Source organism: Malania oleifera, chromosome 7, assembly GCF_029873635.1.
Source record: "Malania oleifera isolate guangnan ecotype guangnan chromosome 7, ASM2987363v1, whole genome shotgun sequence".
Taxonomy (NCBI): domain Eukaryota; kingdom Viridiplantae; phylum Streptophyta; class Magnoliopsida; order Santalales; family Ximeniaceae; genus Malania; species Malania oleifera.
The window spans coordinates 10,278,889-10,290,994 of NC_080423.1; the positions used below are offsets into that span (position 1 = coordinate 10,278,889).

General features: G+C 32.8%; 1 protein-coding gene across 2 annotated transcripts; it reads right to left on the reverse strand.

Moving 5' to 3' along the window:
* Positions 1–4,439: 4,439 nt before the first annotated feature.
* LOC131160327 (probable trehalose-phosphate phosphatase J) lies at positions 4,440–7,721 on the reverse strand. 2 transcript variants are annotated; one of them, XM_058115905.1, is made up of 12 exons: positions 7,447–7,721; positions 7,034–7,317; positions 6,767–6,907; positions 6,595–6,666; positions 6,308–6,403; positions 6,128–6,184; positions 5,885–5,986; positions 5,702–5,779; positions 5,520–5,589; positions 5,175–5,245; positions 4,942–5,034; positions 4,440–4,799 (listed from the first exon to the last, which is right to left on the reverse strand). In XM_058115905.1, exons 2-12 carry the CDS (start codon positions 7,310–7,312, stop codon positions 4,722–4,724), a joined length of 1,137 nt encoding a protein of 378 aa, XP_057971888.1. In that variant the 5' UTR covers positions 7,313–7,317; positions 7,447–7,721; the 3' UTR covers positions 4,440–4,721. The 2 variants fall into 2 exon arrangements, with proteins under 2 accessions (XP_057971888.1, XP_057971889.1); XM_058115906.1 differs by having other exon boundaries at positions 6,128–6,181; positions 7,447–7,720.
* Positions 7,722–12,106: the final 4,385 nt, after the last annotated feature.

Genomic DNA, 12,106 nt, shown 5'->3' on the forward strand with positions numbered 1-12,106 from the left:
AATATTCAGCCGCACTATTGTTTTCCTTATATTAATGGATCATTATGAAGTTCACTCCTTCTAACTCCGCCACGAGGTCCTCCCAAAAATCTCAAAGATAACACAAGGTACATCTACCTTTTCGAAACCAATCAACAACAATTCTCGAGTCATTCTGAATAATCACATTAAAATAATGAAGTTGTTTACATAAACAAATTCCATCCAGGATTGCTTTTAATTTCGCACTATTGTTCGTAACATTGCCAAAATAGCTTGAAAAAGCTGCTTTCACCATGCCATGTCAGTCTCGAATGATTCTTCCACCTCCTAAAGTACTCGGATTGTCTCTACAACTTCTATCACAATTAAGTTTTATCCACTCTTCTGGGGGTTTAACCCACGAGAACCACCTTTGTAGACTTGTGCATTCACCTTTGTAGACTTGTGTAACCATCTTTGTAGACTTGTGCAGTCATCAAATGAATAGTGCAGCCACCATATAAATGATACAACCATCATATGAATAGTGTAGCCCCTATGTTGGACTTTGAATGCTAGAAATGACTTTACAATTCAACATACCCTTGGAGACATGAGATCTTTGCGTGATCATTGCAAGAACCTAGACAAAAACTAAAATAAAATTAATTTTGAGTAATAGAAGAATAATTAAGAGGAAGAATTGTTTTCTTGGAATTTCAACCAAACATAACCTCAATTTTGTTCGGCAGTTCTCTTCTCGTGAAAGAGTTTTCTTCAAGAAGGGAATTTACCCTATTTGTTGCATCGATTATTGATCTAACCAGATCATATACACTGAAAGTACATATACGCATGCATACCTATATATATATATATATATATATATATATATATATATATATATATATATTATATTGAAAGAATTGAAAAGAAGATGGCTTCAGTACAAATGTGGATGAGACATGTGTGCTTGACTATTGCCATTATTACTACATCTGGCTGATGCCCACATGATTGCTCTCATGGAAATGAATTGAAAAGGGCTTTAGATGCAAGTGCCTGCCCATCATAGAGAAAATTCTAAAGTCTATGGTTGTAGTACCTGTAGTCTATATATGTATCATAGAGAACCAGTCGAAGAAGCTCGTGCATGCGTTTGTCCATGTAAAAATCTGTGAGATGGTAAAACCCTTTTCAAATCTAGCTCCAATTGATCCAATATTACTTTAATGTTTTCTAATATCTTATCATTCTAAGCATTTGGCAACAAAAAGAGAGTTTCGAAGGGGGAAAGGAGGGTCTTTGATCAAGATGTGATAAGGCCAGCAAGGTTAATTGAATCTCTAATCATCCAATCATATATTTTTACTATGATCTTATCCTCAAATTGATCATTCTCTGAAATAGTAATAGAAAAACAATCCTTGCATTCCATTGGCCTAGTGTTGATTGTGAGATTTATAGTGTCTCTAGCTTGACTTCAGAGTTTGTTTTTTTTTTTTTCCTCTCATAGTAACCTCTTGATAAGCACTGATTTTTTAATTTCAAACTAATTGAGGGATTGACTTCCTAAGAAAGGTAATAGAGAGTAGGGGTGACAAAACAATCAAGGTCCAATAGGTGACCCTTTTAGACCAAGTTTTGGTTTGTGAGGAAACATTAATTTATTTATAAATAGGTTAATCAGAATCCAACCCATTTAATAAACAAGTTAAATGAGTCTGGGTTGATCGGGTGCCTCTTGGGTCACCTATTTACATTGAAAATTTTTTTTTTTCTTTTAGGCTTTTAGATAAAATAATATTTTTTAATTAGAAATTATATAATTAGATCTCTTGAAAATTTGAAGAGGAAAAAATGGTACATAGTACAAATGAAAGATTAAATTTATATAGATGTTGTTTTTTAACTTCAAATAGTATTTTTTTTTTCAAAAGGTTTAAAGGATGTACCATTTTTAAAATTTTAAGTTTTTTTTTTTAAATATTAATAAATAAAACAAATGAGTGCTATTTAAAAAAAATAATTAAGTCAATTTTGGAGAAAAATGTTAAAGAAAATAATTAAAATAAATAAAATATATTTTTAATAAATACTAAATGAGTACCCATTAATGATCCATCTATTAAACGGATAAGTTTGAATTTATAGGTTATTCATTTGTTAATAAACAGATCAACTCAAACCTATTTAACACTCACCTATTCATGATCCGCCCAAACTCAACCCGTCAACCTGTTTTGTGACACCTAATGGAGAGCATGCTTATTTAATCAGTAGCATATTTAGAGTCTCTCTCTCTCTCTCTCTCTCTCTCTCTCTCTCTCTCTCTCTCTCTCTAAATAATTTTTAAATTTGTGACACATCAATATGCTTAGTTTTTTTTTTTTTTGGCTTTTCAAAATTGTGCAAATGAAGGCTAATTTCGACTTAATCTTTGCACACCTAATAGAAGTATCCAACATTTAGATAGCAAATTGTATATAAATAAGTTTTTGCTCACTCGATTACAAAATTTCCAAAAAAAAAATAAAATTCTTAATGAATGTTATTTTTAATTTTATCTCAATTTCTACTCATTCGATTGATTTCAAGTTTTGACTACAAGCTCCCAACTACAAGTGACTTTAATTTTCTTCAACTCAAGTGTATTGTGCTAATTATTAACACAAAACACAACCAAAGGAATGATTAATGCAATGTCTCATTGAGATGTTTTGCTTTGCTCCTTTAGATCTAGAAAGAACATGCTCTAACATGTTTTTGTTTATACGATATTCCACTTGAAACCTTGAACCTCCATATAATTACTGCTCTTATAATAAATTTTTATTTTTTTGGGGCATGCTTGTTTCGTGAGCTAATTAAGAGTGACTTGGCTACTGGGTTAAGTGCTTTTAATCCATGTTTGATATAGCAAAAGTAAATGATAGGAGACAACTCCCTACCAAATGCACATGGGTTAAAGTTAGTTGGTCCCCCCACGACATAATAATAATAATAATAATAATAATAATAATAATAATAAGCCGACTTAGGTAAGACAACTCTTAAGTATAAAATCAAGTAAATAAATATATTATGTCTTGATTCTATTTATAACAAATGAAACATGAGATTAGATAATTGTCATAACCAATTTGACAAATTTAATGCTATCATTCAAGCCATTAACTATATTACCATGTAAAACAAATGCAATGCAGTCTTAAGCTTGCATAGTGATTATGATTCACTAATGTTACTAATTTTGAACTTTGATAAGAATGTTGCCCTTTAATTAATTTCATGAACAAAAGTTTTAGGACTAGCTATTTGCAAGGGCTGAAAACCAAGACACCAAATTTAATTAATAAATCTTGTATATTTAGATAGCGAAAAATATTGAATGGATGTGTCTATGTTGAATGTTTTATGTTAAAATCAAACTAAGAGCAATATTTTCAATGCAACAGTGCGATGTACAATATTATCATTTAACTTTAATTATAAAATGTTAGGCCCTTGTCAATTCGAATCACATAAGAGGAAAAATTAAAAGTTAATATCACCTAAAATCAAGAATACTGCCCTAATTAGTTGTGTAATTTCTTTTGCTAGTGATGATATGGGAGGTGGGGTTTGACTTAATATTGATAGATGATTCCTTTGTATCATGTATCCTAAGCTTGATAGGTCTTCTCATAATAGGTCTTCCAATAAATGATTACTTTTTATCATCTATGTATTTCTATCATTAATTAAGAAAAGGAAGACACATTTTGACTTGTATTTTTTGCCTAAATTCTTCATAAAATGCTTTTGTGCTACAATTTTGAATTTAAAATTAAATTAATTACCAATTAGTGAGTAATTAATAAGTTCGTATTTATTAGAGAAAAACTGGGATACTTCAGTTATCCATTTATAAATCTAAAATTTAGATCGAAATATGTAACACTTACGAAATGCCTATTCAAAACTAATACATTTGTACGTAAACCATCTCTCTCTATCTCTCTCCTTCATGGGTGGGTGTGTTGAAGAGCGGCATACAAAATCTAGGTTATACAATATTAAGAAGTACCTCATTTCTCATTACATAACTCAATATTCGAACTCAAATTTTAAAAAAAAAAAAAATACTACCTTTAACATTTGGGATGTCCTTAAATATATCCGGAATACAAGTCAATCTCTAATATGTTGTGAAGTGTTAAAAATAGCATTGGGATTATGAGATCTGATGCCATGCATGCCGACTGCCGACCAAATCTTGTTAGATGCGGGTTAGTTCACTCAAAAATTCCTTGTGCTTTGTTATACAACCCCCTTCTTGTACAAGCTTTTATTACTTCAGGTTTAATTAACCAGGGGAAGCATGTCACCAGACAAAATTTTCAGCATATATTAACCCCCACGTTGCCCCATTAATTACTTATAGCTCAGATGCTTTTAATCCCAAAAAAGAGAGAGAGAGAGAGAGAGAGAGAGAGTATATAATCATATATGCATTAATTAAGTTAGAAAAGTTGCAAAATTACAATTTTTCCCTTGTACATGCATAGTTTACAAGATGTACAAGGCTTTGATGCCAGGGGAAAAGTTGCTCTCCTTTTCTCTTTTTCCCTTTCTTGTTCTTAACTTATCCTTTTCTTTTTTTTTTTTTTTTTGAAAAGAAAGTTCTAATCATGAACAAGAAATTACATATATTCTCATCCCACCCTCCTAACACTTCTCAGTTGGGCGAGGACATTTTAACTTATTATACCATGTCTTTATGCCATTCTAGACCGCCGCTGCAACGATACTCTCTTCTTCTTCCAATCCACCAAGCGCTGCAGAAAGTCCATAACCTGTACAAATATTCAACAAATAAGATAAGTCAATGGCATTCATACGCATTCATAGACACACAGACTAAGCATAAGAATCAAATCTGAAGTTTGAAAAAGAAAAAAACAAAAAAGTGCAAGTATTAATTGTCATTGTTCTTGCCTCAGCTGGTTCTTGAAGAGAATATGATGCACTGGTGTCCTTTGGAGCTTTGGAGACGAGAATGCCAAAGCCTTGTCCTCTGTCTCTTAAAATCTGTTTACATTAATTCAGACTTAAGCTAATTAATTAGTTGATCATTTCACAGTGAAATAACTCGGAGATATTACCTAATTTTTTAGTAAAGAAAAAAAGAAAAGGAACAATGATTAAACTTGGCTTACGACATCGGATACCTTGAATGCATCTTCATCGGTCCGATCATCTCCAATGTAGACGGGCAAGACGTCGTTGCAATTAGCGAATCCTATACCAAATTTAATAGTATAATTAGTGAGTAAAAATTTCTTATTTAATATTGCTAGTATTTATTAAGATTATTATTTTAATCCAATAAAATAATCAATGTGGTGGCCCCTTCAGAACTTTTTTTCTATTTTTTGATTAGTGTTTGGATTATATATATATATATATTAGTTATATGCAACAAGGGAAACAAAGATCCCTCAAGTGATGACTTTATGGAATAAATATACATATGTCTTATATATATATTATGTAGTAATGATAATGATACTCACCAAGTGACTCCAACAGGAATTCAAGGGCCTTCCCCTTGTCCCATTTTATGGTAGGGCGGATTTCCAATACCTGTACATCACGATACATACAAACACAAATTAAATACATCATGATTTTTATTTTTTTTTAAGAAAAAAAGGGAATTAAAAGACTCAGCAAATAATCAAATGCCACGTCGTACCTTCCTTCCTTGGGTCAACCGAAGCTTAGGGTACTCCTTCAGCACCGATTTAACCTGTTGTGCCAGTGAATTCCATTTCTGTATTTCCATGCATAAGCTTGGATTGTTAGATTTTGATTTCTCTAATAGAAAAGAGTAGAACAGAAAACCAAAAACAAAAGCAGAAAAAGAAGCGTAGAGTACCGTTTCGTCAACGCAGCGATAATGCACCGAGAGACAGAACTTGTTGTTCTCCACCTTGGCCCCCGGCGTAGATTTTGTTCTCTCCTGCAATGTCTGGTATACCTGAAATTTAACATGAAACAGAGGACTTATTTTTTATTATTTCTATAAGTATATCTCTATCTTTATCATATGTATGTATGTATGTACGTATGTATGCATGTACGTATGTACGTATAGATGGTGATTCTGAAGAAGACCCACCTCGTCGATCATGGGAAGGAACTCACTGGCTGGTTGGCAGAGAATGGTTTGGCTCTCCTGAAGAGTACAGATATGGAAAATGCAGAGAAGTAATCAGAAAAAGAACATAAATTTTTTGGTGAAAGAGGAAAAGAAGTTGAGAGGATTGATGTGAGTCTTCAATGGCAGAAGCTCACTCACTTTCTTGCATTTGGAGCCTTTCTTGGAGGGTCCCTTAATGTCCATCCCATGGCTTCCGGCGTAGTACAGCTCTGCTAATCTGACAAAGCTGTATACCTGAAGGTCCCAAAAAAAAAAAAATAAAAGAAACCCATCAAAAAAATGTATATACAAAAAAAGAAAGGTGAACAAGTTGAAATTATATATAAGCCAGAATTGCAATAATTATTTTTTTTTTAAATAATTGTAATAGTAATAAATTAAGTTTGTCATCAATAAGCTTAAAAAGAGAAAATAAATTAATGTACCTTGTCTCTGCATCTCCCACTCACTATGGCAGTGGGAAAATATCTAGCCAGCTTTCTCACTGTAGCTCTCATCTGAATTTCAATCCAATCCAACAAGGTAAAAATTATTTCTTAGTGAGAATTAATTCGAACGAGTTTTGGATGGAAATTATATTAGGAAATAAGAACTAACCGCATCAGACATGAAAGCTCGATCAGGGTCGTCGACGATCGGAGAGAGAGTGCCGTCGTAGTCTAAGAACATCACTATTTTTTTCCCCTTGGAAGCATTGGTTATCTGTTCGAACATGTCGAGAGCCGATGGGTGGTGAAGCTGTGTCGTCGTCAAACATTCAACCACCAATATTTTAGTTACAATTTTCCCCGCGAAAAGAGGAAAGGTTAGGAATTGTTTGGCGAATCAAAGTAGAATATATATATATATATATATATTTTTTACCATCCAGGAGTTTAAGTAGTCATCGGCCAGAGAAGGTGTGGATTTGATGTGAGTTGGGGAAGAAGCTCTCATTGACTCCACCCAGGCATTGATTCTGGCTCCTCCCCCTATCTCCAGGTTCTTCAAAAGCTTCTTGCGCGAAATGGAGACGTACCCCGCCGGCGCCGCCGCCGGCTTCTCCGGCGTCGCCGCGAAGAGCGACGAGCTCGAAACAGCCACCGCAATTGCCATGTTGATTCCGGATTTGGCGTCGGCCATCACCACATTCTGCTTCGTCATCTCCTCTGCAAAACAACCCAAATCACATTTTCCGTAAGGATGGCCAAGATGAAATCAAAACCATAATTGATGATAAAATCCAAAACTAAAGCAAACCGACGTCGCAAAATTCAAGCTTCTAATAATCGATATACCTTAATTTTTCACGAGCGCAACTCTCTGGAAGTTAACTAAAAGGGATTGTAGAAGAAGAAGAAGAAGAAGAAGAAGAAACAGAGAAGCTAGTATTGAATATTGATTTAATTAGCTTTAGAGACGAAGACGCGTTGAAAATCAACAGAGGCTGAAACGAAAATCGGATTGAAGTTTTAGATTTCAAGAAAGCAGAAGGCAAACGAAGCCTGTGAACCCAAATGGGCACATAGAGAACGCGTAGAAGACGATGAGGGAACGTGTGCGATGAGTGTGGGAAAGACGTAGAGAAGAATGGTCGATTTATAGGGGGCGTGCGGGCGCTAACGGACGAAACCCGTTCCATGTGAGACTGGCCCGGTCCCACTTGTATACCCCTTGATATCCCGAGGGTCCACGTAGTCCCGACGGCACCTAGTGGCATTGGCCGCCGTCTTCGCCGTCAACATAAACAGCCCCTCCGCCACTTGGCAGTCGTCCCTCGTGGCCATCAATCATTGGACGATTCGCTCACTTCGGAAGCGTCCACGTGCAGTCGGACCCACAGGCGGATTTGGGGTTCGTTTTGTGTTATGGGTGGGTAATGTAGTTCCGGATCCGGAGTCCAAGGACTTAGGACATCCCGTTTCAACGCCATTAGGACGCGTTTGTCAAAAATAAAAAATAAAATTATAGTTTTTTTTTTTTTTTAAATAAAAAATGTTACTCTTTTTATCAAGGTCGTCGTGCATGGATTTACATAAATTAAATAAAATTTAGTATAGGTTTATATTACAATTAATAAAAAAAATTTATAATTTAAAATGTAAGGTACAAATTTCTTTTAATTTTTTAAATAATAAACATATTCATTATAGATAGATGAAATAAAAAGTATAAGATACATATCTAGTTCAATTCATTATTATTCAATTTAGTTTAATCCTATAAGTCTTACTATTAAAAGAGAGGGAAGCTATTAATATTTCAAAAAATATCATTTATAATATGTAATTTTTTTTAAAAAAATAATGGAACGATGAATTTATTCTTTCTTTCCTTTTTTTGGCTATTAATTGTTAAACTAATTGGAAATATAATTAAAAATGATCACTTCAATTTATAAATATTTGAATCTAAATAACAATTTAAAATGTCATTTTAAAAAACTACAAACTCAAAAATTAAAATTACTAAAATTTATTTTACTTGATTAATATGTTTCAAAACTCACATTTTAATTCTATAACAAAAAAATTCTTGTTGCACACAACAATTGAAAAATAATAAATAAATTTTTTGATGTCTTTTATTTTTTTTAAAAAATTATAAACTTATTGATGTTTTTTGTTTTAATTTTATTTGAAATTCACGTGATCATGTTATTTTAATTCATTAAAAATTATGCATAAAATGAAATCAACAAAAAATAAATTGTGAATATAAAGTATATGGCAAAAATTTGACACAACAATATTTGAAAAATAATAAATATATTTTTTTGATGCCTTTTATTTTTAAAAATTTTTATATACTTATTGATGGTTTTTGTTTTAATTATATTTTAAATCCACATGATCATGTCATTTTAATTAAATAAAAATTATACATAAAATGAACGATTTCAATCCAAAAAATCAATTGTGAATATAAAAATTTACTTAAAAAATAAAAAAGTAACATAAATAAATAAATTATTACAATATATTTACTTTCTATGTTACAATCAAAATAAAATATAAAAGAATAAATACTATTCCAAACAACCCCTAAAGGATCTACCTTATAGTAGAGAGAATGTTAGGTGGTCCACTAAAACTTGCAAGGGCTTTCTTCAGGCTTTAGCGCCCACAGTAAGGCTTCTGCAAGTCTGCCAAATTGTGCAAAAACCAGCTGCGCCTTCTTCTTCCTCTAAACAAAAAAAAAAAAATTGCAGAAAACCATTCTTTTATTCTTCTTTCTTTCTTTTCTTTTCTTTTCTTTCTTTATTTCCCTTGATGGGCAGTAAACAACTAAAACAAGTGGCTCCTTTGTTTTACTCTCTCGATTATTAGCAAGTATGTTTTATTCATTGACAAGTCATGATCCACGTAATATCTCACATATTAAAAATTATCCAAAGTATATTATTTTTACATTCACTCTTCTTTCAAAATCCTGCAAGTCACTCAAGCCAATTCAATTACACCCTTATCAAAGCTTTATGCCAATATGCAAATTTCCATATCATTTTGGCAACATTTATACATATTGATAGACCCATTGAAAAGGATATGTTATTTTTCCTAAACTAACAACCATTCAACTTAATTAAAGCTAATATAGTTAGTTATTTATGTTGTCCTAAGATCGGTAATCATAGGGCTTCCACAATAAGATAGACTATCAATTTTTTTTTTTTTGTGTGTGAATATATTCGACCAATAAAGCATTTCTTAATACGGTTGTGTTGGGGTTTGTCTCACATCGGTTATGGAAGGGGCTTGGTGGTCAGTTATTAAGTGTGAGAGAAAGTCTCACCCCATGAGTTAGCTTTTGGGGTTGAGAAGGCTCACAACCACCCAACACCGCTATAAGAGCCCATGGTTTCTCCCCGGGATGGCGAGCATGTGGTGCTGCCAATTTGGTGAGCCCAATTCTTGAGGAGTCTGGAGCTCGATGTGTGAGGGGGAGATTGTTGAGATTTGTCCCACATCGGTGGTGGAAGGGGTTTGGTGGTCAGTTATTAAGTGTGAGGGAAAGTCTCACCCCATGAACTAACTTTTGGGATTGAGAAAGTCCAAAACCATCCAACAAGTTGTTGGTTAGAATAATGCATGCAGATCTAAGGCTTTTATTCGATTCAATTGATTGCATCATGCCTTAATTGTCAAACTTAGTTGAATCATTTTAACAACTCTTAAGCTTGAATGAGTATCTTTAACTAGAGGGATATTAGTATAATAGGATAAAGTTGAAGTATACTTGGTTACAAAAGCAGTTCACCTAATTTTTGAGCATTTAAGTAGTGTTTCTAAAACCATCTTGTTTCCTTTCTCCTTATTGTTGACAAAAAGAAGTTAATTATTTGAGTAATATGGTGAGTAAAGTCATAAATAATGCTAAGTATATAAATATAAATCGACTCAAAGAAATCTCTCAATGGATGTTGACTCTTTTTTGTTGGGGACTTAGTGCTATTGGTTAATTTACGTTGAGAGTATTTGGACTTTTAAACGTCACTAGCTTCTAGGGTAAAATGTTATAACCGGCTATGTATCATGTGGCTCTTATTTAAAATAAATTTTCTCACAGTAGATGTCATAAGACTCCTTTTAAGAATATTTGGACTTTTAGACGTCACTTCCATGGTCAAATAATTTATATTGTAGCTTGTAAATGGAAAATTGCCCATTAAGAATCAAATATGTGGTATGTCAATAGCCATAATTGTTGTCATGTATCTTTTGATCCTTGTTCAAAATTATTTTTCTCTTAACAAATTCCATGAGATTCTTTTAATCTTAAGAATATTTGGATTTTTAAATGTCACTTTGGGAGTAAAATATTTTATATTGTAGCTTGTGAATGGTAAACTACCTATTAAGAATCAAATATGCAGTTTGTCAATAGTCATAATTGTGGTCATGTATCCTATGGTCCTTATCCAAAATAATTTTGCTTAGAGTAGATGTCATAAGACTCTTTAATTTTATGAATATTTGAACTTTTAAACATCACATTTAGGATAAAATGTTTTATATTGTATGTAACGCCCCAAACCCTTAATCCCGGTTCCGGTACGTTATACCTGATAAAATCCTTGATAATCCATAAATCAATATATACGCAGCGGAAAACATAAACATAATCTCCATATAACATAATACCAGAGTTTACTAATTTTAATTATAATCCATAATAAATCATCCATCACCTACATTTCCATAAATCTATATAACTCCCAAAATATTTTAGCATTTTCACAATCATTCCTTACTCAATAGTCTTAAAACATAAAGACATAAAACATAAATATTTACATTCCTCGTAATTAACATATAAATATACCATTTTCTTTTTCTATTTCCTAATAATGCTATAAAAACCTCAAGCTCTCAAAGTTCGATCTCGAGGAAATCCTGAAAAAAAATAAATTCATATTCGGGTGAGACACATCTTAGTAAGGGAAGAAACAATATATTAAACATAGCGTATGGCTAACATGAGGTATATAGATATCATTTTAAATATATTTACAAATCATTATCATAACATTAAAACCATTTTCTAAACCTAAACAATCACATGCAGAGATTTACCCACGAGATTGCCCAAGGATAGAGGTGAATACCCGCCCATACAAGTAATACCCCTCTACTCTGATACTTAGGTAACCCTAAGGCCACAATTAAAACATACCAGAGCATTCACCTTACTCAATAAGCCCTCAAGTGTAAGATTAATCTCGTACTCACACAGTCAACAATAGTTTACCAACAAAGGCCCTAAGGATAGGAAAATCTACCCACCCATACAAGTAGGTTCCCTCTGCCCTAGTACGTTATGCGGTTATTGCCATATCTGTAGCTACTAGTGCACTCGCCTTACTCAATAAGTCCTCAGGCGAAAGGTATGCCTCACCCAGTCGTAACATGTTCTACGTACATACATACTTCTAATATCATAATACATCATTCTTTC